The following is a 27610-nucleotide window of genomic DNA, read 5'->3' on the forward strand; positions in this document are numbered from 1 at the left end:
TAGTATTGAAAGTGGTATTTGAAAACTGTTGAAAGGTTTGAATTTAAAAATATTTGATAAATTAAATAACATTAGGTAAGTAATTTTATTTCGATACTTTTACGTAAATCGTTAAACATAATAGGTATTACTTTTAGCTTTTTTTTTAATAATTAAAAATAATTAATCCGTTTTCAAAAAAAAAATAATGATTTTTCAAAAACCACATTGAATTTTGTTTTAAAAATCCAACACTGCTGACGATCTAGAAATTTTTGAAGTGAAAACTTCTTTAGTATAGTGATTTGAAACACGATGAAACGAAAAAGCGACAGGAAAAATCAATTGATTATAACTTTTTTGTGTTAATAGATAGATGCATGAAATACTGTAGATAGATAATAGAATAGACTTTAAATGTAAAAAAATTCAGTTAATTTCATATTCAAAATCTTGAGATAACGTTGAAAAGATGTTTTTTTTTTTTCTAAACACGTTATATCTTTTGATCTAAAGCACATACAAATTAGATTTAATTTTAGTAAGCATGCTAATAATTTTACCTTTCATTTGATATATCACACATAATGGCACGTGCTCTACAAGTTACACAACCTAAAATTGAAAAACTTGAAAAATACCTCAAAACACCTGTGGAGATCTATTCTTAGGGCCTTTACGAGATTATGGGCAGTATTGCCGATGACCAGCGACCAGTGTAGAAAGTACCGTAATCTCAGTTTGAAATTTCGACATGGTTGGCCTTAAAAAATTCTTACTTTTTTTGTAGATATCGTAGAAATATGATCATATAAAATGTGATACAATAAGCTTTCAGATGATATAAAATCTATTATAGATTGTCTTTTAAAAAAATGAATTTAATGGTGTTAGAAGAAAAAAAAAGATTTTTTTTGCTTTTTTCATGAAAAATCATTGTTTTGAAAAAATTATTTTTATACTTTTTGCGCATTGTAAAAATTTAAGTATGACTTTATTCTTTAAGAAAACTTGTAAGCTTTTTATGGTGTAATTTTTTTTTTGCAAGGTTTCACTTCTACCACGTGTGAATTGCACACATGATTTTTTTTATGCTGGCTGCTAAGACGCTAAAGTCATTTAGGAGAAAGTCATAAATCAAGAAAACAGGTCTATGAATAATCATTTTTATCAAAAAAACAAAACCGACTTCCATGATTCAAAACGGGATTTTATGGTTTTTCTAATAGTTCCTATGGCTTAAACTGAACGAAATTGAAATGGGACCACATTGCAGCCACTAGCTTTCCAACACAAAAAGAATTATCAAAATTGATTCACTCTGGCCAAAGATATGCGGTAACAAACAAAAAAAAAAAAAAAAAAAAATACAGACGAATTGAATACCTCCTCCTTTTTGGAAGTCGGTAAAAATACCGTTGATAATGATCCAAAAAATATTTCAATAGAAGGGCTTTATGTGCACAAACACGTTTTTTCTTAAACCAAAATCGATGGAGACGGCTTAGATAAAAACAGGTTTTCCATTTTTTGTATATATTTTGTTCGCGTTGTACCTTAGTAGAGGAGAGGGTCACTTTGGCGTATACGCAACTATTTTTTTCAATGAAAAAATCCAAATAGGTAATTTAATTTATTCTTTCTAAGTTATTGCCGCAAAATAAATTTATATAAATATAATTTGTTATAAGATCTGATATGGAGTCGATTATAGGAGGCCAGTTTGGAATAATTAAAAAACAAAGGAAAAACGACAACTGTCATTGATTTAAAGTTTTGATTTCGAAATTGCTTAACACATTTTTTCACAGAAATGTTCAAGAATATATCAATATACATGTCAATAACTCTCATGAGCGTACCAGGCATTAATTTGCCCACAAGAGGATTATTGCTATGACCAACTAAAAATAATTTTTAAACTTTGTTATTCAGCCATATAATTGTGAAATTAAAACTCTCAGAGAAATGTGTTCTATAGAAAGGCTTCCAATTATAAGGCTTTGGGGCAATTTTCTACCCTTTCGATTTTTCATTATTATTGATGAAAAGGGAATACAACTAAGACGCAAAAGGAACGATATTCTGGGATTTTTTTTTTTACTTTGAAAAATAATTGGTTGTTTGGAAAAAGTACACAGAGAAAAATAGACCACATAAAATAGAACAAAAACAATAAGATTTCTCTATGGTTTTCATCCAAGAAGGAAACCTTATTAAAACAATCGGGTTTTCCTTATTGTTTTAAAATCTACAAAAAAATAAAAAAAACGATGACCAGGCTGGGAATCGAACTGGAGACTTCAAATCATTAGTCGCCCACCTTACCACCTGAACCAACCTGCCATGAAAATATTGATCGCGATTTTTGTTCTAGTGCTAAGTTGCAAAAAAAATCAACTTTTCAGTCAAATTTTAATAAGATTTTCTCTATAAAAATAATAAGAAATCTCCTTAAAAAAACCTTATTATTCGTTGATTTTAATAAGATTTCCTTATGAAATTTATGGACGGTAAAACAATATGGCAATCTGTTAGTTTTTAGCGGGTCATATTTTTCTCTGTGTATTTAAAATCTGAGGCATATAATCAACAGGAGTCCAAAAGACATTTATCAGCATTCAATTAGATTTTTTACCATATTAATTGAATTCGTCTATAAATATTATAGTCTATCTCTCTCTACTCAAAACTTATAATCTTCTTCAGAAACACCCTTTTTCATATCTCTTTGGCAAATTCCAAAAAACCTGAAATAACTCTTAAGCCACTCAATTTGCTTATAAATTCCATTTACATTATGTGCGTTAAATTTATTTTATTCATGTAAATATTTTTGCATGGTATAAAGAGTGTTATAGGCTCATAAAATACCATAGGTATACCTTTATACCACAAATTACAGAAGCTTTGAAAGGAATAAAAATAATCCTACAATAAATTGTTCCAAAACATTCTGCAAATCTATTTTACCTTGGGACTTGGCAATGGGACGTGTAAAGTCTGAGTTTCTGTTTACTCCAAATCTCACTCTAACAATTCGACAAAATAAAAATTGTCTATAAAAAAATTATGCAAATTTAGAGAAAAAAAAAACCGCATGTGAAAACAATCTTTAGGCAAAATAACAAAACACTTCACTTAAACATTCACAAACACATAGAAAGTTAGGTAGGAACATCATAAAAAAATTGGGGAAAATCGTACTTGAATAGAAACAGATTCTAAAAAAATATACCGCTAAAGAAAAAAAAAATAAGATAAAAAACAATTTATCTGCCTGTCTGAAATAAAACAAATATTTGACGTTTAAATCACTTTTTGCCAAATTCAAATATCATATCTTCTTTCAATCAAATAAATCAATTTTCACTTCAAAATTTTGCCACATCTACCAAAAATATAAAGATACATTTTTTTTTTGTAGGTTTGTGTTATTCTACCACCATTTTTCTTTTTCATTTCCTTTATTTTTTTTTTTTTGTGGGTATGTGGAAGGAGGTTTATTTTCAAAGCACGTTTCGAAGGAAAATTCCACTTTAGTCACTTTTTTATTCAGAAGTAAATCCCTTTTCAATTTTCTTTTAACCTTTTTAACTACATGATTCCATGAATACTATACATATGTATTTTGTTCCTATTCAAGAGTACATATCAACTTGATCAAAGTCTAAATTTATTTTATTTTTTTTTTTTTTATTGATTTTTGACAAGAGAAGTAGCTTCTTTATTTCCTAGAAAGAAGTATCAACTTTATTTAAAGTTGAATTCATGTAAAATAGGGACATTCTGATGCCGTTAAGTGGATCAGTGCGAGAGTAAGGTGGACTTATTTCATCAAAAATATTATGCGTAGAATTTTATTAAGAGTATCCTTTTTCCGACAGCATGTCTGCCTTTAGAAAATTATACTAATGAGAGTGTCATGCTAATTAGGGATGACAAAAATGAAAGACTATAAAGAAAAAAGGAAAAACAAAAATTTGTCGCCTGAATAATAATTAATTCCTGATGGTGGAATGAAAGAATTTGTACATAACAGTGATGCCAATTTGAAGCAAATAAGATTCATGATTTTATTAAAGATTCTTAATTTACTTGTTTTCATTTCAAAATCAATGTTAGTTGAGCTGAATAAGAACAAAATAATCTTTTTACTTAATAAATTTTTGATTTTGAATAAATGTAATCAATCAAAATTGTATGAAGAAACTTAAATTGCTTCTGATAATTAGCTTTGAAATAATAAATTAATTGTTCAAATCAATTTCCAACTTATTCATCAAAACATAAATACCAAATAAATTACAGCACAATGCCTATGGGTTTTCTGTTAATGGTTTGATTTAACCTCAAACAGAATTTTAATATACCTAAGGCTATTGTTAATTGACATTTATAAGGGCCATTAACCTCAAATATCATACCCAATTAAATTTTAATTCGAGTCAATCAAACAAAGACATGTCAAACAAAATGCGAATGGTTTTGACTTTTATTTCTTTCTTTGTTTATTGTTTATATCGGTTTTTGGTTAAACACATTTATCATCATACCTCTTCTTTTATAAAAATGAATTTTCCGTTTTATAAAGGTGTAAGTATTATATGAATTGAAGATTAAGAGGTAAAATGTCTTTAACAAATTCGTAAAATTTTCCCAATTAAAATTTGGAAAATTTGGAAAAGAATAAAAATAAAAGGCTTTTATAGAACTACACAATTTACCAAAATGTTGTAGGTATTAATAAAGGATCGGGATTGATTGTTAAATTAAAACATTTAAGGCTTAATTTATGCACACTCCATTAAATTTAAACCCGCCATTAAAAAAAGGAAATTTCAAAATTTGTATGCAATTTGACAGTTTTCTTATTTTTATATTGGAGCCTTTAAATAATAATGGAGTGTGAATAATAATACCTAATAATAATTATGAATTGGGCGTGAATGGGTTTATTGTCTTGACCGTTTTTAACACAAAAAAAAAAAAATACACGGAGAAAAATAATCGTTTAAAAACAATGTAAAACTCGTGTAAAATTAACAGAGAAGATTTTATCACCTACAAACTAACTCCGGTTGAAATTAAATCTTACCCACTTTCTCGTTTAAATTTTAATAAAATCTCAAATTTTAACCGAGTTTTTTGATCAATATAAACAAGTTTATCGGTTAAAATAACCTTCTAAAATGGTAATTTTAAACAATTTAACTTAAACGAGGCAACTACGTTGATTTTAGTAACGAGAACTACGTAGTTTTTAACCAAGACTACGTTATTTTTAATACATTTTATTTAACCCACTTCTCGGTAGGTCCATTATTTTTCTGAGTGTACTATTTGTTAAAAATGTTTTCAGAAAATTGTATATAGAAATTTGTTATCGTGAATAAAAGAGTTTTTGAAATATAAATTTTAAAAGTCAAAATTTTGAAAAAAAAAAAACATTTTTTTGATATATTTTAAAAAAAGAATAACCCACCGAAATGGGTTATTATTTCTTACGATATAATTTACTATGAGGCAAGTTTAAGTTTCGTACAAAATTAAGCTCGAGACAAAAATTAAGCATTTCTGTATTTTTGTTTATAAGCAAAATTAACGGTAATGCCATATATAATTAAAATACAAAAAAGTTTGTTTTTCTCAAAATGGGCTCTAACGATTTTGTTTAAAAAAATATATATAGGTACTGCCATGTTTTGAACTATTGAATGGGACCTGTTATATAGAAGCGTTTTCTTGTCGCCCTTTTTTTCAGCCATAATTACAGAGAGCGTCCATCCTTGGAAATAAAATGTTGAACATTTTAAGGCGAATATTTGAAGCGTTGAGAATATGAAAGGGTTAGGTGACGTTTTCGATTTTCTTTATTTTTACCAGCGAATAAATCGGTTAACTTATATTTTGGTGCTATTGCAATTCATTTATTGTCCTTAGTTAAGAAGTTAGCATAGCATTAGATTATTCTTCATTAAACTCTCTCATTTTCATACAAAAAGCCTTAACCAAAAACTTTAAACGACGATTACTCAAAACTCGAAATATGTCAACGCTCCTTCTCAACTAGTGATGGGAACTATCGAATGATTTGAACTATCGATAGTTAGTAACTGAATGATTTAAACTATTGAATAGTTCATTCATTCATTCGTTTATTCATTCGAAAAAAAAACTATCGAATAAAACTATCGAATAAAAACTATCGAATAAACTATCGGGTAAGAACTATCGAATAAACTATTGAATAAAAAAACTATTCGAATGAAAATAGTAACTAAATGAATGAATGAATGAATGATTTTAAACTATCGAATGAATGAATATTTTACAACTATCGATAGTTTGATAGTTTTGTTCGTAGCCCAGTTAAATTAAACATTTCAAATGGAAAAAATTAGATCGTGCAATTTTTTTCATAGCACTGAGAGCTTAAAACCAGTTTTTCGGGAAAATCGACCTTGTGCTTAAGCCACCATCTTGGTTTAAAGGTGAAATACGTTTTAGCGAATAACTCGGCCATTTTTAACTTTTGACAAAAATTATATATATAAAACTTGTATAAAATTGTATTTTCTATAACTTTTATCTTAATAAATTTTTCTATATGACCCATATTTTTCGAGTCATTTTGAAAAAACTATACCCCTACTCAGCTTAAACTTTATACCCGCTTGATTATAGATTTTAGGATCAACGCAATATGGGAGTGTTTTTATATGTTTTTGGAGATAATAAATCTAGCTGCAATGTTAGTTTTTGCAAATTCTTGAAATTTTATAAACAAAAGGAACTATCTCAAAATCAGTAAGTGTCGTTTTAAACAAAATTAGTAAATTATAACTGATGTCTAGCAAGACAATTAAGTCTTTGAATTTTTCAAATCGCTTCATTAATGCCTGAGATATGACCAATTGTTTATAACTCACTCTCTCTTTTAAGCTTTTATTATAAACAATTGGTCATATCTCAGGGATTAATGAACCGATTTGAAAAATTCAAAATTCTCAGTAATCCCCTCTACCGTCCTTCTTCTTCTTCCTTTTTCTCGGCGCTGTTATGATCTCGATGTCGAGGGGATCATACCCTTCCCACGTTACTGCTTCACACTAGTGATCCGCCTGTGGGGTTCGCCGGGTTGACCTCAGAAATCGGCGGCAAGCCTCCCGGTTTTGTATTGTTCCGTTTCTGAGGCCAACTGAATGCTGGTGTTTTTGCATTTGCTTGTACCAGGAGTTTTTAGGCCTACCTTTCTTTTTATTTCGTCCTATGAAAAAAAAATTGCACGATCCAATTATTTCCATTTCAGCTTAATTTTTTGTACATCCCGACTGGGCTATCGATAGTTTCCATCACTATTCTCAACGCTTATTAATTTAATGAAAAAAATTGACTCATTTCAAAGTTTTTCGTAACAAAATTTACTTACATTTATTTTTTTCTTTGATGGAAAAAAGAGAAAAAAGGTCATCTATGGGTTTGTATTTTTTAAAGAAATATTTGAAGAAGGCAGCCGAGATTTTTTATTAACTTTTTTTTTTTAAACCCTGAGTTTGAGTTTGACAAGTTTTTCAAAAAAGTTCATCAAAAACGAGGCTTTTCAGTAGGGTTCCGATAGAAGCTACTCCGAAGCTACTTTAATGACTTGTAAATAAATAAATAAAAATAATTCGGAGAATAAGATGAAACGTGTGTAGGGTTTAAATTGTACTTTTTTGGTTTGAACTTCAAAAATGCATAGAAAGTCCTATTAAACATTTTTTTGATACCAAAATCTTATTTGACTGTACAACTTTATGGAGGCTAATTTATACAAAAAATACCCTTTTTTGTACAAAATCTGAAAAAAAAATTATGGTAGTATACCTTAGGCCAAAAGATGCTTCACTGCAAGAGAAGTCACACCAAATTGCAATTGTGGTAGGATTTAAAGTTTAACCTAAAGTTCATTCATTCATCAATTTTTTTTTTCATGGCAAATATGGGAACATACTAATAATTCAATACCATTGAAGTTTTGCGTTACAATCAAATAAGTACTTGTGTAGTTCTCAAACGGAAATGAAAAAAAAAAAAAAAAATTCTAAAGATGTGAATTCAAATAAACATTTTTTCCTTTAATTATTTCCAAGCAATTGAGGAGGGTTTTTTCAAAACTCAACAAACGCAAATTTTGCGAAAATGAGTTATTGGTATCGAAATTTTTGGCACGATCAGGCGCACAAGATTAAAAAAGTGAACAGTTTTAATTTAAAAAAATATTTAAAATCGAGCGTTTTTTCAAAAGTCAACAAAATTATTGAAGGTTTTTCCAAAACTCAACAAAATTATTGGAGGTTTTTCAAAAACTCAACAATTATTGGCAATATAAGCAACTCTAGTTTAAAAAAAAAAAAAATACGAACTACAAGGTTACTTACTTTAATAGTTACTGCAGTAAAATACATCATTAAATGTTTAAAAATAGACCCACAATTGAAGCTGTATAGCAACATAGAACACCACCAAACCCTAAACTTTCACAACTATAAATAAGTTTATACCTACTTCTACTTCCTCCTCTTTTTTTTTTTTTGTTTTGTTAATAAAAAGAAAAGTAAAAACAAACATGTCAACAACACTTTCAGTGAATGCCATCACCTCCTTAACACGCCCTACTGCCTTAAAGACCCTCTTAAATATACAAAAATGCCAAAAACAACAACAGAAAAGAAAAAAAAACAACAACAACAATTTAAACATTCCACCCTTGTAATTAGCTTAGTCGATAATTAAGTACAAGATGCATTAGAAATGACCAAATTTCTAAAAATAAACAATGCCCGCTTTTGTGTCCCCGTTAAACGCTGTGTCGCCGCGCCATATCGCCGGCCGCTTTCGGCACCCCACCGATTTTATATAGCCGATGCGTAATTTTTTGGCAAAAATCTCAAAGATTCTACTAACCGTGGGCTAAAAGCCAAGTATATTTTTTTTTGTTATCGATGTGGTTTTTCTTTTTATTTTGTTTGCTATATGATTCTTTCCGGGAACGATAATGGTGTATGTGCACAATATAGTCCTTCTGTCTAGCATGACCATGACTGAGGCTAAACAGACTTGAGCATTTTTAATGATTATAATCGATTATTTTTTGTACTAAGACTTTTTAGGGTCTTTTATTGTTGGTGAAAAAAAAAAAATTGGAAAAAATTACCACTAAAGAAGTTTGTTTCAAATGCTTCAGAAAACTCTTTAAGGATTTAACTCTTAGAAAACTATTTAAGTTTAGAATGAAGGATCAAGATTAAGAATTAAGGATCTCATTTTCTCCTTTAAGTTAAAAAAATAGTAATAAGTCTTGATAAACTACGAAATCATCTTGAGAAAATTGCAAAGCACCTTAGCTGTTAGAATTATTGTTATTATTTCTTTTTTTTTTTGATAATCCTCTTTCAAGGACTTAAGGATATTAATTTCCTTCGTCATAGAGATATATTTGGGATAAAAGTTTAGTCAACTTTTAAATTTATACTTATCTTTAAGCCATAAACCTCTTCTTCTTGTTCTAATCTGATATTTCATTTTTTGTTTAAGTTAAATTTTAATCCCCACAACTGCACAAACGATACCTACCCACTTTTAAGTAAATTTTCAACCAAAAAAAACACAAATCAAAATACTTTTCGGTTAAATTCTCCGATCTGATATATAAAGAATCCATTTTGGCTTTCATCGTTAACGATGCGAAAAGCTATTTCGACTTCCAGTTAGTTTATTACAGATCGAAGTGATTATACCTTGGAATCGTCTGTTTGAAAGTTAAACTTATTTGGGATGAGTTGAAGATGGTTAAAGTCTTCCACCTCCAAAGTTTAATTCCATCCCAGACGAAGGACATGTGAGAGGGACGTGTGAACATGAGATGTCACATACACACATACAACCATTATATGAATATCTAGGTATAGCTAGCTATAATGGTGGAAAGGAAAGAAGAGACAAATGACAATGCCATTCTGAAGCTGACGACGGTACACAAAAATTAATGTGTAAGCTGTGAGGATGATATCCCTAGATAGCAGTGTACCATCTGGCGCCAGTGTTCTTCCTTGAAGCACCCTGAATCTTTTGAATAAGTCTTACTTATTCTTTTCCTATATGTATACAAGTATTATATAGTAATTGTATAGGGATGGAAAAGTGGGGGTGGTGGTGGATTGATGTCTATAATAACAGGAAACAGTTAAATGCGATGAATTGGAATTAATTAGTTTGTTGTTTCATATGTGTATGTTGTTTGTGTATGTGTGAGTGTATATAGGGAAAGACGGAAGAAGGAGGAGAACTCATAGATTATAATCAAGTGTGTGCTTGAGGAGTAAAATTGATCCTATTCATGTTTCATGGGAATGTTACTTAAATCACTCTTGCTTATCGAACAAAAAACATAACATTAAGGTATAATTTGAGGGATTGAAGGTTTTTTTTTTTTTTTTTTTTTTTTTTTGGATTATGAAATTTAATATTTTTTATAAATGCGGTAATTGGCTAATAAAGATTTATGAAGGAAAAACATTGATTTTTTGACGTTTTATTTATTTTTTTTTTGTTCTTTTTGAATTAAGTTTATTAAACCCGGAAAAAGAAGCTTATTTATTTCTAATAAAAATAAATAGAATCTGTTTAAAATCTTTTAAAATCAAAGTGAACTTCATATAATTTTAAGTACCTATTTTATTATTAAAACAATTAAGTGTATCTGGCCAATAATGATATGGATTTCTCATTATTTTATTCTTTCTTGAATTTTAAAGATTAAAAAAAAAAAAGAATTTTAAAAGGATTCTTTTCTTTCAATTTTGTTTGGACGCAAATTTTGCGCCATAGATGTTAAGCTTACGTGCAAGGAATTAAGAAGATTGTCTGCTTATTTAAAGACGGTAGAGAAAAAAAGCCCTGCAGACATCCGCTTTATTTCATAGGTACAGACTCCTTGTTTGTTTTTGCATGTTTTATTTCTACGTGTACACTGAGGGAAAAAACACAACGTACAATGTAAAATGTTCAACGTTGATTTAATGTTGAAAAAATTAACATGAAAATTCTTAAAAATAAAATTGAAACAACGTAAGAAATTTTTCGGACTTCAGCTTTTGTTGCATTTGTGTGGGTTAGAATCAAAACCCATTTTATCCACTTTTTTTGATTTCGAGTAAATCGAGAAAAACTTGTATCTTGTAAACGAAACATTTTTTAGTGCTTTTTAAATGCAGGATGGATTCAATTAGGATTCCCTACAGTTTAAGTCCAGAAATCGTGATCTGAGGGTTTTAGTTTTAGAGTTATACCCAAAACAAATATGGATAGAATGGATTTTGAAAATCACCTCTGAATTTCAGACCAAAATAAGAAAATATGGCATGAAAAAAAACTTTATTTCCTTTTTTAACTACGCCTGCTTTCTTGAACAAATAAATTCAATCCTAAATTCCGAAATTTTTTTTTCAAAAATCCGTATAAATTTTCGGATATTCCCATCTAATCTCATCCCATGGATAAAATGGTTTTTGAATTTCAAATTTATTTTAGAAATAATATTTTGAATTGATATAATGGATTTTGATGCGAATAAAATTGTTTGGATGTAATGGGTTTTGAAAAAAAAACTCAAGTGGATAAAATGGGTTTTGAAATTAACCTCTAACTTTGGGGTCTGATTTCTATGCCAAAAAATGTAATTAGAGACTCAAACTTGGGCGCAACGTATGTATTTGAATAATAGAAACAAAACCTCATACCTAAGTCATTTTTTTTTTTGAAAAGTGGATATAATGGGTTTTGATTCTCATCTACACATTTTAGCAAGATGTTTTATTACGGTAAACCACTTTAAACTAACGATGTTCTACTTTGATTTTAAAAATTTCGTCTTCAACGCAAAATCATTTCGAAAAATATAGTTGAATCAACGTGGTTTTCGTTGATTTTAAGTTGTTTTTTTTCTCAGTGAGGAAAAAGTGTGAAAAAATTGGAATACAAATATAAAAAAACAAAACAAAAACAATTTTGTCACTAAGAAAAAGGTAGCATTGAGACTAAAATTCATATTAAATAAAATGCACGACTCGGTTGCACTCTTATGTAAAAGTAGCGCTCTTAAATATTAATGCTTTTTTCTTTTTTTTTTTTTTAATAAAATTTCTTTTTAAGTGCTTAATCACCGTATGTAATGATTTTAATTTTAACCACAATACAAAGTAGGTATATTTCCTTTTTTGGAATAAGCATGCATTAAAAAAAAATTTTAATATTTTGTAAATATATAGGTAAACAGTTTCAACAATTAAACAAAAAGTATGAAAAGTTTTAGAAAATATCAGTAATTTTTTTTTATAACAAAGATGAAAAAAAAATCGTTACCTAAACCATTATTTTACAAAAAGTTGATTTTCCAAAAAAAAAGTAATGATTTTTTTTAACGAAAAATGCGTTTTTCAAAAAAAATTCTCACTTTTCAATTAAAATAGGGTTAGCTACTTAAATGTTTTTGCATAAATGAAATCTATTGATTCGCCATTTACGAGTAGTTTAGAAATGAAGAAAACAGTATATTTTTGTAGTCCATATTTTATTTACTTTTTGTGACAATCTTGTTAAATAATATAGTATCTTTTTTCTCTTTCGAAAGCTCAACATTTTTATAAATGCTGAAAGTATAAAAATAAACTATCAAGTAAAAATCTCAAAAATGTAATTTTTTTTCTCTTTTTAAAAATAGATTTTCTTAATTTTTTATTTAATATTATTTTTTTTAAAAGGATACAAGTTTAATTTCCTTCAAAAATTTACTTAACACAATTTCGGTTTGCTTTTCAGGTTAAAGACAATAATTCGAAAAGTCGAAATTAGTTTTTCAAAAATAAATTAAGTATTTTTTTTTTTTATCAAAAAATCAATTTTTGAAAATTATATTTTTAATTCATATTTGAGGTAACCTTTAATAAAATCTGTGAATTCAGAAAAAAAAAAATTTCTATGGGTCGAAGAACCTTCAAATAATTACGATTTAAGAATAAAATAAAATCATAAAAATATTCTTCAAAAACAACAAACAAACAATTGCATATCAAAATTATTGTAAGAGCCGTTTTCGAGAAAATTGCACTAGGTAACGTGAAAATTAATATAATATGAGATGTTTCCATTTTAAGCGGGAAACAAAACTAAAACCAACAATAAATTTCAATAAAAATCATCTGATACAGATTTGAAATTGGTTATAATTACGACATATCGGTTATAACAAAAAAACTCTTAAGTTATACCTATTTTGGATGTGCTTACTCTCAAATTTGAACTAACATTCTAAGATCATCATCCAGAACATGTTGGAGCACTTTAATTTGCACTGACATGTTATTATTATTGCTTATAGATTCGCATACAAAAAAAAATTTCTTTTATTATTAACCCTCTGTAGGCACACCTCTTTTTTGTGACGTGATAGGCACACGGGTGCGAATTTGGTTCATACTTTTTCATGTCGCTACAACTTTTTTCAGTCTCAATATTTAATAGAGAATCATACATGAAATTGATGAAGAATTTTCCGAGGAATTCGAATATTGTTTTCACAATTCCGAAAAAAAATATTTTCACCCTAATAAAGAGACATTTTTGTGACCACTTTTTTGAAAAATCGTACTTTTTTTAATTTTTGTAATGCCAAATTTGCACCCGTGTGCCGACAGTGGGTTTTATATAAGATACTGCAAATAAATTAAAAAAAAAAAATGTGAGGGAAAAACCAATTTAAAATCATCACCATTTTATCACTCATAGTTCACCAATGTGGCTGTAATTACACATTTTTATATGTTTTTTTTTTTTTTTTAATTTTCATAATCAAATTCGCCTTTTATGCAGCATACGTCCTTAACATAGCCTTAATCCTGACACAGGTATGCGTATTGTTGATAATAACCATTGAATTCAAACAATAGATTCATGAATTTAATTAAAAAAATAACTAAATTTTCATAATATTACATAATATTCTTTTGTTTCAAAAATTATAACCATACTATGCTTATTTGATATTTTGTCATCAAAAAATTCTTTTGTTCTTGCCAATTATTATTTTTATACCCCATCGCATCTTCCCCTCTCCAACCCCAACTAAAAATTTAAGTCGTTTATGTAATTTTCCACAACTAAATAAACAAAAACCACTTGGAGATTATTTTTTTTTTTTTGTTTATTTTAGTTGGCTCTTTCGCATGCACAACCTGTCATTATTTTCTACCTCTGCCGACTGTACAGCACACAGTAAGCCTCCCCCACACATGACATGAAAATGTATACAAAGGATTTTCCAAAACCAAAGTCAACAAATTCACTAATTAGTTTCAAGATACGAGGTTGACGGATGCTTGATTACAAAATCTCATTTGGTTTCGTTTTTTTTTATTTTTTTTCTTTCTTTTTTTTTTCTGTTCATTAAAATAAGTGCAAAAACACAAAATTGTTTACACCAATGTTTACACTTTAATTTATTTTTGTTTTTTGTATTGGGTTGTTACATACAAACATCGAGGATGCGAGTACATTTCACATGTTTGCTGTGCTTTTGAAAAGTGTTTGATATTTTCAAAAAAAAAAAAATTGATGAGCAATAATAAACAAACAAACACCAAAGGAACACACTTTCCTGCATATTCTCATAGCAGAATTATATTCAAAGTTTTTAATTTATTGATTTTTTCTTTTTATTTTATGAGCTTCATCGGACACCCTGTGTTTTGAGATTTTATTATAAATAAACGGCAAATAGTCATGTAGTCGTTCTCAGATTTTAACGACTTTCAAAAACTCTCTGGTAAAATAGCAATTCTCATAAAAATTTATTTGATTATTGATTTGCTTGAAATTTTTATAGGTAAGAAACTCAATAAGAAATTATTTCACTTTTTTTTTTAGTTTATTTTTTGTGTAAAAAAAAATGATAATAATACTACTTCATATCTTTTCATAAAAAAAAAAAAATATCTATGTGTAGGTAGTACACAAAATATCTTTAAAAAAAAAAGGATGCGTGTTCTATCTATCTCGAACAGGAAACCTTAGAAGAATATTCATTCCGGTCTACAATAAATATTTCTCTTGCTAAAAAAAAAAAATATAAAGAAAGCTTATGATGATTTTTAATGGTCGTTATATTTTATTGTACCCACTAACGATTCCCCTTTTCCGTAAAGAACTTATATAAAATCAAATTGAGTTGAGAGATGCTGTAGTTTGCTTTTGCAAATTACATAAAAGTTGAAATTCTAACTTACAAGGAAATTTGTGGTTGTTAGGAAATGCATTATGACTTCAAGAATCACATTGAATAATTTTATTTTGAAATAGGTACAAAATTAAATTTAATCGGTTCTTAAGTTTCTCTTCTAGGAAAACTTATCATATTCAAAAAATATAATGAAGGAAAATAAACATGGGAAAATATTTAAACCATCTTTTTATAGAATTATGGTCTAATAATAACAAGAGTAAACATTAAAAAGTTATCTAGGATAGTTACACTTGAAAAGGTTAGAGTAAACATTTTTTTTTTTTTTTTGTAATGATTTATATAAGATACTTTGCAAGTGAAATAATTTGCTTGAAAGGGTATTTTTACTTGAAATATAAAATATATTTTGATGTTTTTTAGTGTATGTATCAATCCTCTAAAAAAAAAAGTATCCAAATTCTGTTTGTCCGTCTGTCTCTATCTGGACCTGCAGCCTAAGTCGCCGAAGTGATTTATTTAAAAGTTCGCAGTTAATGGTTTTAGGGGGTTACCTAGAGGGGAGGTGAAATTTAGTATTTTTAGTATTTAGATGCTTGCCATAAGACCGAAATAGAAAAGGTTGTTTTTTTTTTAAATAAATATTTTAGACTTTTAAAAAAAATGTTGATTTTTTTTAAACGGATGAATAAAGTTGATTTAAACTTTATTTTTATATATCGAAAAATATTAACCTTTTGAAAAACTTTTAAAAATTTGTATACAAAAAAAAAAACTACTATTAAAAACAAAAAAACAAATCAGTTCTCAAAATTAAATTGCATTCCTTGTTTGTAGGTCAAATCCATTTAAATAGATGTTGGTAACCTTAAACCAATTTTTATATTACATTTTGAAATTTTTTTTGTCTCATACTTTTTGAGACTGATTTTTAAGTGTTCATTAATTATTTTATTATAATATTTAATTATAATTTCACGATTAAGTATTTACGGTGCAGTTTTAGATGAAAAATTAAAAATGGTATGACTTTTTCACGACTTTTACGCTTCTAACGATACCCTTCTTTGTCAAATTACGACATGAAGTTTAAAAGCTGTGATGTAACAGATGAACATGCGGACTAAGCCGCATTTTGCCGTTGTCAAATTAAAACTGTCAAAAATATATATGATATAAACGATGCTCTAAGCTGGTCACTATGGTGTATACGCAATATTTTTTTAATTATGAAAGGATCTCTGTCACCTGTAAGTTACAGTCAGATTTGATATAATTTTTGTATGCTGCAGTTTAAAATATGCTGTTTTCAGTATGTGAACTAGCGTTAATAGTTTCTGAGATATTTGGTTTTGAACATTGGTAGATTTTTGTGGGATTAAATTTGTTTTTAAAATTACAAAAGTAGTTCTGAGTTAAGAATACTAAAACGTTTTTGTAGAAAAATGTTTCTTTAAAATATTTATAAGTGAATTACGAGAAATTCAGACATTAAGAAAACTGTTCTATGGCAAGTATCGTTGGAATGTTATGAGCACCATTTTTATATTTAGTAATGGTTGAACTTTAATGATTTTGTTTTAGTATACCCCGTTATTCTGCGATGAATTGAAACTTATGAGTTAGTTTATATATTCTTTAACACAATGCAACAAAAATTTTGTGCTCTTAGGTGCTCTTTAGATAATCGAGGGTCAATTAGTTTTTCACTTTCTGATAGAAAATACTCCTTACTTTATGCAACGTTTTTAATTTTTAAATTAAATTTACTGATGTTATTAGTGTATTTTATTTTGGGTGATCTTAATTAAGGTTGGGGAAGAGAGAAAAGAAATTGAGAATTGCGTATTAAGGGATGAGGAAAAAAATTTGAGAAAAATAATGTCGACAGGCGGAGTAGGTACATGCCATTAATCAATTTTTTTTAGTTTAATCAATAAAAATAACAAAAACTAGGTTTATATTGTATTTCCTTGTAGGAATACTAATTTTTAACAGAAATAATAACAAAAACCACAAAAAATAATTATAGCCAGGTTTTTGATGACAATACTCCTATGTGCGACGTAGAAATGTAATCAGAAAATTCTGAAAAAAGCCCAAGTGCATTCCGGTCTTCATTTTGAAAAAAGTTATCATTTTGAGTCCGTCCATCATACAAAAAAACAATTTTGTAATTAGGTGATTCAACCAAACACATTTCATGAGAAAAGTATTCAGATCTAATCCGTAAATAGTTCGAAGTCCTATACTAATTTTTCTTTTATAATGAATAACTTCAATTTATCTCAAACTTTTTCCAAGATATGTGTTACTTTTGACCAAATTAATTTCTAAGCAAAATCTCTCGAAACTGTTTGTAATTTTTTTTTTATAGAAATGAGTTGAACAGCTTTGATCTTTGAATATAAACCCCAATTTTCTTAAGATACAAAAGTCAATTGAGTCTGACAGACTAAGTTACCTTTTATGTATTTCATGATTTAAATGATACAAAATTTTCATCTTTAACTAACAAGACATTTTTCCGTACTTCACCAGTAGTAGCTAGATCTAAAATAAAAAAAAATCAGCATTTTGTTCTTCAACCTGTTTTGTACCTTTTGCACACAGAATTCAATTTATAAAAGCTTAACATAAACAAAATGTTAAAAGTAATGTACTTTTCGCACGTAAAACAAACCTGATTACATTCCTCACGTAACGAATAAAATAATGTAGGTAGAAATATACACAGGTAGATAAAGTAGATAGATGAGGTGAGTATAATACTCCTCGTCGTACCTTCACCTACCTTCAAACCAATAAAATGGAATTTATTGATTTTTTTGCACTTGTTCGATTTACCGGTCGTTGGCACACTCTCGCACTAGAAAACAGTTTCCGTATATTTCCGTATAGCACTCACCTTATTTTATCCTTAATGTGCATTTTATCGTTGTAAGTTCGATTTTAACCTCGTTTATACCTCCCAAACCACCCTCCCCAATACACTATCATACCTTTTTTTCGGATGCAAACTTTTGTATATAGTAATGTACGAGTAAGTACAAAAAAAAATATAAAAAAGAGTAGAAAAAAAAGATCAATAAACGTCAAGCAATATGCATTTAAAACCTGATTTATTGCATGTGCTTCTCCTGTCAGCAACTTTATATAACACAATTTTACAACTAAGGAGCAGCAGTCAACGATTAAAGTGGTGCTTGCCGCGTATACCCAGAGCCACCACCAACAATCAACACATAAAAATAAAAACGCATCCTTAAAGTCATTAATTATTCCGCAAATTCATCGATTTCCTCCAACATACAATCCGAGTCGTTCCATTTATTTTATAATTATATTTGAGGAGAAATTTGTTATCGGTTTTTAGGATGAATTTTATAGATATAGCTAAAAAATACAATAAAAAGCACTGCAGTAAGCAGTTGCAGCTCTTAAAACTGAAAAGACTCTTTAGCCAACAATAAATACCTAAGAAATAAACATTTCACTGAAATAATTTTCTCATTTAAAAATGATATATCCTTATCAATAGTATTCGAGTAGTGCAATGGTATTGAAAAAATTCTAAAAAATTTCAAAACAAAGCTATCAATGGTTTTCTAAAACTAAAACATGAATTACACCTTTGACAAAGAAGTAGTGATTATAGAAGGGGAATTTTTTTTTTTTTACAATTTGAAAAACGTCATTCAAAAGATAATAAATAGAAAAGATAGGGGTCTCATACGGATTTTTGTTTAAGTCTCTGTGTTTCGAAATATGAATTTTTGAAAAACACCTACTTATTTTTGGGTATTTTTAGGTGAGTTTTTATTTTTTTAAATTTTTTGTAGCATTAAAAAAAATTCAAGCTTATAGAACATGTAGTCTATGACTGTGCGCATACATGTGCCAAAAATTTGTATTTCAAAATGGTTTTTGACCGAATAACGGGAAAAACAATTTTTTCTTCAACAGATAAATAAATAAAATTTATATTGTAGATAGATAATAGACAGAACTATATCTGTGCAAAATTTCAATCAATTTTGTGGTCACAATTTTGAGATAACGGTAAAATAAAGTTTTATTTTTCAACAGGTTCTATCTTTTGATCTAAAGCAAATACAAATTTGATTTAACTTTATTTAGCATTCTAATGATGTTACCTTTCATTTGGTATATCACACATAACTGTACATTCACACCAAGCTTCACAATGTTAGATTAAAAAACTTGCGAAATACCTCAAAGCACCTGTGGAGATCTGTTGATCATGAACAGCCAATAGTGTGGGAAGTACCGTAATCTCAGTTTGGAATTTCGACATGATTTGCTTTAAAAAATTCTACCTTTTTTTCTATTACATTGCAGAAATAAGATTGAAACGTCATATGAAAGGTGAAATTGTAAGCTTTTACATGATATAACATTTTTTATATGCTGTCTAAAAAAAATTGATTCAATAGCGTGAGAACATAAAATTATATGTTTTTTTTTGGTTTTTTTGATGAAATTTTATCGAGTTTAAAAAATTCTAGCTCTTTTTGGAGATGCCTAATAGACATGATCGATATATATGTATATATTTTGAACTGAAGCAATAAGCTTTCAGGTGGTATAAAATTTATTATAGGTTGTAATATCAAAAAAATGAATTTTTCGGTGATGCAAATGATTTTTTCACTTTTTTAATAAGAAATGATTGTTTTTAATAAATTATTTTAAATACTTTTTGCTCATTGTAAAAATTTAAAAATGGTTTTTTTATTTAGAAGAAATATTTGGCTTTTTAATGGTATAATTTTTTTTTGTAAGCTTTTAAAATAAAAAAAAATTGTTTGAAATAAATAAACGCTTCAATTGACTCATTTCAAAAGCACACAACTTGTTTTCTTACGACGTTATCACGTTAAATCATCGTCCGTAAACCGGCTTTACAGACAACCTCTTTTTAAAAAGTATGAAATGATTTTTTGAAATCACACATTTGTCATGACACATCATACAGTCAATATTTTTACATGACAACCTATAATAAATTTTATTTCATTGGAAAGCTTATGATTTAACCTTTAAAAATATACATCAACCATATCCGTACGACACTTACAAAAAAGTTACAATTTTTTAAAGACAACCTACCTCGGCTGCCACCAATGGTATGTTCACACCCTGATCCTGGTTGGTCAGTATCAGATGCAAATCTTTCGATTTTTTTTCTACAGTACAATACGACCTATTGTCTTTCAGAACCAGTTCTTGTCGATGAAGTTCTGACCTGCTTATTATTTACCTACATTTCGTGAAAAAAATTTGTGATTCAAAAAAGCTTTCCTCAACCGAGCGATGCGAAGTGTAAAATTATAAGGATGTTGTTCATTATTTTGCCTTTCTTAGGTGAGTTCCACAGAATTCTCTCAATAACAATCCCAAACACATTCTGACATGATATCTGTATAGTCATAGGTAGTCACCCTATACATTAAAATTAATCTTTCAAAATTCATCAAACATTATTCGGTTATTTAATGTCCAGGTATGTACTCGTATATGCCTCATTTTCAATCAACTTAAAATCATTTAAGCCTATTCCACCATGACCTTTTAATCAAAGAAAATTTTCATTAGAGTATTTCACCATCGATGTCAATAACATTTGGTTTCTCTCTTTCTTTTCAACTCTTCTTACAGATTGGAAATTTTCCTGAGTGCTTCGTCAGTGCTTTTCACTATAACATTCTACTATATTGAATCACCCAACTAGACACACTATTAAGAGTCTGTCCATCACACCAGAAGTGTGGTAACAAGAGAAACAATTTCATAAAAAAAAAAAAAAACCCCCAAAACTCGCACTCATCCTTTTTAGAATTTTCTATCAAAAGGGACAACAAGCTACATACACAACAGCCCATCAGCCAACTTGTGCATAGAAAAGAATCCTCAAATATCCTTTCAATTGAAAGGATCAAACGGCCAGAAACTGGAAATGAATTACCACCACTGCAAAGGAGCAGCATCTTCAAAAGTGTCATCGAAAGGACTCGAAGTAGTAGCAGTAGTTGTTATTGTGTGTCACAGCTGTAGTAGAACGAATTGTAGTTGTTGTAGTTGGGACCGCAATAAATTTGCGTTGAAACAAATTGACCGAAACAGACAATCTGAAGAAGACAAGTCCTTACTCTATCTACTACGCCAACAAGCAATTCATAGGGATAACAATTGTTGCCGAATAGCCAACGGACGACGCAACGTGTCGTCGTGTCTTCAAACAAATAACATAAATGATTGGCAAGTTCCGTGCTGCTGTTGTTGATGAGAGTATCCTTTTTTGCATGGGCCATTACTTACAGGCCAACGACGAAAGCGAAGAAGAAGGCTCTTCTTCTTGTACAATCAACTTTCATCAGCGTTACACCGTTACAAGTAAAAGTAACAACTCGTTTGTATTAGTTAAGTTCAGTTTAACTTCAAACACACATCATCGACTTTATCATCATCGTCAAAGCATAATAATTCACCTAATCGTCGGAGTCCTCGTCGTCGTCCTAACAACAAAAAGGACTTTTCTAATTATAAGGCTTTGGCAGGAGGAAAAAAATCGCCTTAGACGATTAGTTCAAAGGAGCAAAGTCATTTCAGGAACCATCACTCACAGACAAAAAGCATCACCACTACTTCCATCACTACTGGAACTTTCTTGTTGTTGTTGTCATCGTGGGCATCGTTCGTGTCAGCTGTGACAAAAGTTTTTGGTTGCTTTTGCTTTTGGTCGTGCTCGTGCTATTTCTGTTGCTGACAAGTATCGGCGAACAATGAAGTTCAGGTCAAGTTGCTGTTGCTGGTTAACGTTGCTGTTAGTTGGATCAAATATAATTTCCGGTAAGTAGAAAAAAAAAATGTACCTTTTAGATATTTCCCATCATCATCAGTGAGAAATAATATAAATATCATATTTCCGGGAGAGAGAAAGAGGCCATTTTTTTTTTTTTTTCGTATATTTGACTCTCAACAAACACGGACCGAAGACGGATGCAACCATAAGGACAAAGTTGGGATGTTCATGTTAAAATGGTATTTGGTGTCACTTGAAGGTGTTTCCTATTATATTCGATTAAAAAAGAAGTAAAAATATAAAGAACGGGAGGAGACAGTAGAAAGAGGCTAGAGAAATATAAGTAGAATATCTCTCTATGATGGCCAGATTTAACGAGAAAAGTTAGACAGCAATGAAGAGAGTGTTGTCTGGTCTGGTCTCCGGGCGAGCTGATGGCAGAGAGATGAGATGCCAAAGAGTGCCTTGAATAATGGTCCTCTCCTGCTGGGAGTTGTTGGTTGGTTTTATAGTGTGAAAGGTCGTTAAGCATTATTAGATGTCAGGAGTTAGTTTTTTTTTTTTTTAATTTTTTGTTGTTTGTACTGTTTTTTTTTTTTTGTGAAAGATCAAAGGCAAAAAAAGCATTGAATTTATTCCAAAGACAAGGAGTAAATGAGAGAATAAAGTTTTGCAATTAAAAATTTTCTATATAGCCTTAGGAAAAATGACACCTTTTTCGATTGTACATTTAGTTTAGAAGGTATCTTGGACTTGTCATGATAAAGAGTAAATGCTAGGTTTTCCTTTCTTATTCAACGGCGTCTATGATTACAGAAAGTTGACGAAATTAAAGAAATCTGATTGTGACATTGACTGTTAAGAAAGTTTATAACTATACAAAGTTTGTGATGAAAGGATTTGTATTAGGGTTCTTAGATTTCAAAGGAAAGGTATCACATTGATCTTGTGTTTTATAGGAAATTTGTGTTACTGGCAAGACATTCACAGTACATTAGGGGAAATACGTGATGAAACGGACGTGTTGTGATATAACGGGAGTGAGTATGTCAAGGTCTCAGTGGGTAAAAAATGATTTCTTTTCAAAAAGTCAATGAGATTGTAACAAAAAACGAGTCTTTTCATAGTTTTTTGGTTTTTCATGGTTGTAGTGAGAAGTGTTGTTGGACAACTTAATATTTTTTTTTAAGCAACCTAAACAACATAAAATTAGCCACCAAAAACAATAACATTAGAACTGCTTTTAATACAATTTAACTACTGCGGTTATTTTCGATTTCAGTCTTTATGCCTTCTTTGTAAAGTTTTTTTTTCTGACATAAATTCGCATCTCGAATAAGGTCATGAGTCAGAATTTTTGCTTCCTAAGGTCCTTGTTTCTTATGCAGACTTTTTTCTTTCATAAATTCGCATCCCGAATGAAGTCATGAAGTCAGACTTTTTGCTACCTAGGGTCCTTATTCTTTATGAAGACTTTTTTCTTTCATAAAGTCACATCTTGAATGAGGTCATGAAGTCAGACTTTTTTCTTAATAAGGTCCTTGCTTTTTATGAAGACTTTTTTCTTTCATAAAGTCACATCTTGAATGAGGTCATGAAGTCGGACTTTTGGCTACCTAGGGTCCTTATTCTTTATGAAGACTTTTTTCTTTCATAAAGTCACATCTTGAATGAGGTCATGAAGTCAGACTTTTTGCTTCCTAAGGTCCTTATTCTTTATCAACACTTTTTTCTTTCATTAAATTGCATCTTGAATGAGGTCATAAAGTCAGATTTTTTGCTTCCTAAGATCCTTATTCTTTATGAAGATATTTTTCTTTCATAAAGTCGCATTTTGAATGAGGTCATGAAGTCAGACTTTTGGCTACCTAGGGTCCTTATTCTTTATGAAGACTTTTTTCTTTCATAAAGTCACATCTTGAATGAGGTCATGAAGTCAGACTTTTTTCTTAATAAGGTCCTTGTTTTTTATGAAGACTTTTTTCTTTCATAAAGTCACATCTTGAATAAGGTCATGAAGTCAGACTTTTGGCTACCTAGGGTCCTTATTCTTTATGAAGACTTTTTTCTTTCATAAAGTCACATCTTGAATGAGGTCATGAAGTCAGACTTTTTGCTTCCTAAGGTCCTTATTCTTTATCAACACTTTTTTCTTTCATTAAATTGCATCTTGAATGAGGTCATAAAGTCAGATTTTTTGCTTCCTAAGGTCCTTGTTTCTTATGCAGACTTTTTTCTTTCATAAATTCGCATCCCGAATGAAGTCATGAATTCAGACTTTTTGCTACCTAGGGTCCTTATTCTTTATGAAGACTTTTTTCTTTCATAAAGTCACATCTTGAATGAGGTCATGAAGTCAGACTTTTTTCTTAATAAGGTCCTTGTTTTTTATGAAGACTTTTTTCTTTCATAAAATTGCATCTCGAATGAGGTCATGAAGTCAGAAATTTTGCTTCCTAAGGTCCTTATTCTTTATCAACACTTTTTCTTTCATTAAATTGCATCTTGAATGAGGTCATAAAGTCAGATTTTTTGCTTCCTAAGATCCTTATTCTTTATGAAGATATTTTTCTTTCATAAAGTCGCATTTTGAATGAGGTCATGAAGTCAGACTTTTGGCTACCTAGGGTCCTTATTCTTTATGAAGACTATTTTCTTTCATAAAGTCACATCTTGAATGAGGTCATGAAGTCAGACTTTTTGCTTCCTAAGGTCCTTATTCTTTATCAACACTTTTTTCTTTCATTAAATTGCATCTTGAATGAGGTCATAAAGTCAGATTTTTTTCTTCCTAAGGTCCTTATTCTTTATGAAGACATTTTTCTTTCATAAAGTCGCATCTTGAATGAGGTCATGAAGTCAGACTTTTTGCTTCCTAAGGTCCTTATTCTTTATGAAGACATTTTTCTTTCATAAAGTCGCATCTTGAATGAGGTCATGAAGTCAGACTTTTTGCTTCCTAAGGTCCTTGTTTTTTATGAAGACTTTTTTCTTTCATAAAATTGCACCTTGAATGAGGTCATGAAGTCAAAAATTTTGCTTCCTAAGGTTATTATTTTTTAGGAACATTTTTTCATTCATAAAATCGCATCTTAAATGAGGTCATGAAGTCACACATTTTACGTCCTTAGGTCCTTACTTTCATTATGAAAACTTTTGAAAAATTAAACCTTGAAAACCGATCAATAAATATTTTTTTAAATGACATTTTCTGGTTTTAAATCTGTACGAAAAGTATAACGGCACTTAATGCATATATTTGCATATATTTTCCATACAGAATATTTTAAATTTTTTCCTTGATTGCTTGAATTAAAAATTTATAACAATCATAATCATTTTAGCTCCAAAATATTATTTTCACAAAAAGTTAATGCTAATTACACTGGATGGCAACGAAAATGGAGCTGAAACCAAAGCATACTTTTCTAAAGGACTTTTGTGCTGATTCCGAATCTGAAGTCAAAATTTCACTGGCACGTCAAGTTTTTGAAATATTTAAATATTAACAGGTCAAAAACGCGTTTTTGTGGCTTTTTTTACGTTGAATTTTATCACCGTTAAATTTATTTTCACAAAACTACATATGCAATATTCAAATGCCATATTTTATCGTTTATAGCCATATACGTTTATTTTTATTTTCAAAATTATTTTTTTCTAAAAGATATTTGGTATAGAAAGATATGATATCTCAAAATCTTGGTGGTTATGGTTTTTGAAGCAGATTTTAAGTAAATTTCAGTTTTCGACTCCTGATTCGGTTGAAAAAATAGCAAAATATTACGGAAAAATAATATTTTTAGATCAAATCTCAAAAAAAAATTAATTTAAAATTAGTTTTTGAGACTTTATACCTAAAATTGTGATGAGCAGAGCTGAAAAACTAGATGTAATGGAAAAAATCTGTAAACTGTTTTCAATTCAGCACACTCAAGTTTATTAAAATCACTTTACAGAGTTTTTGCTCCCGATCTAATTTGTTTTTTTGCCGACCAGTGTTATCATTATAAATACTGCTATCTTTCAGCTTCAAAACTTGCCCTAATTAGCACTTTTGTGCAAAGAAAAACTCTTCATAACTAAATGCAAACAAAAAAGTGAATACACATAATCCAAAACTTTTTTGGTTGTTCCTTTAACAAAACAAAAAAAAAAAAGTCATAACAGCTTCCTTTCAAACATTAAAAATTCAAATACATATTCCATCAAATAGTCCGGTTTCCAAAAAGTTTTTTTTTTTATAACTTTTAAGATACCAACAAAAAATATAAATTTCTATAATTACTTTATTTTCCACATTTTTTTTTTCTTGCCTTTTCATCTTTATTGTCGTCATACCAACCATCACCAAATCTACATCTGAACTGAATTCATAGGACATGACCAGCGTTACCACTTCCAAAAAAAAAGTCGAAGTAGATTTGAAGAGAAAATGGAAGTAGATTGAGTTAAACCGAAGTAGATTTCAAAATTACCTTTATTTATAAAAATCTATGTATTAAAAAATAATTCTATTAAATTCATATAAGTTTAATAATTTAAATAGTATAAACAACAACAAACAACCAAAAATTTGACTTCATTCAAACTCTATATTTTCGGTATAAATATATTTCTATACATTGTTTTATAACAATTTTTAGCCAAATATTTGGTTTTCTGGAAAAAGAAGTAGATTTGGCTTATTTTTTTGTTAATTTGAAGTAAATTGGAACAGAAATTTTAAAATGAAGTAGATTTCGATATTTTTGTGATGGTGCGAAGTAGGAAGTAGATTTTAAATTATTTGGAAAAAAAGAAGTAGATCTACTTCAATTGAAGTAAAGTGGTACCACTGGACATGACACACATTTTTTTTTGAGACCAAAAAAACTTTTCAGCACAGATATCTACACTCACAAACTCATTTCCACTTTGACTCCAATTAAAAAAAGTAGCCTTAATGTCTTCCTTAAGTCGTTAATTATATTTTCAGTGTTTCCCTAATGACCCTGACTTCTTGAATCTCTCGCATCTCTCTCGTATCCTCTTTTGCATATTTTCCTCACATCTTAATGAAACCCAACTAGACATCCTAATCCGTTTTCATCTTGGCAATTAATTAATGATTATAATCATTTCCAACAACACAGCACCAAAAACAACAACAACAGCGGCACTATAGCCAAAACAGAAATAAACAATTTTTTGTTTTTTTAATCCACTTAGAAGAGTGTTCTTCATCTTATGATACACCAATACCTACATCAAGTCACAACTCACATGCAGAACGAATTCATCAAGATTCGAGAGACTTTTCAGAACCAAGAGGGAACACACTTCAAGGAACACATTTTCAACAGTCATCCTGCTCTGATGGGGAGTCGGCAAAGTGGTTTTGTCCTTGTCTAGTCCTCGTTGGTGTTTTTTTTAGTCTCGGTTATTTTAAAATCACCGAACCAAAACAGTACAAGAAAATCTCATAAAATCATAATTTTATTTATCAAGCATGAAGTCATCTCGTTGATCAAATCCACCCCATATCC

At 29.2% G+C, this 27610-nt stretch overlaps 1 protein-coding gene across 2 annotated transcripts in view; it reads left to right on the top strand.

Annotated features, from left to right (window-relative positions):
- Positions 1 to 27610, top strand: part of LOC129908987 (neuropilin and tolloid-like protein 1) — a 148934-nt gene that overhangs the window by 47846 nt on the left and 73478 nt on the right. Inside the window, exons 2-3 of one of the 2 annotated variants that reach the window (XM_055985860.1) lie at positions 20939 to 21050; positions 21117 to 22129. In XM_055985860.1, coding sequence (XP_055841835.1) covers positions 22063 to 22129 — 67 coding nt within the window. In that variant the 5' untranslated portion in view covers positions 20939 to 21050; positions 21117 to 22062. Of the gene's footprint in view, positions 1 to 20938; positions 22130 to 27610 lie in introns of both variants that reach the window. The other variant, XM_055985861.1, reaches the window with a different exon arrangement.

The sequence above is a fragment of the Episyrphus balteatus genome, chromosome 2, assembly GCF_945859705.1.
Source record: "Episyrphus balteatus chromosome 2, idEpiBalt1.1, whole genome shotgun sequence".
In the NCBI taxonomy this organism is placed as follows: Eukaryota; Metazoa; Arthropoda; class Insecta; order Diptera; family Syrphidae; genus Episyrphus; species Episyrphus balteatus.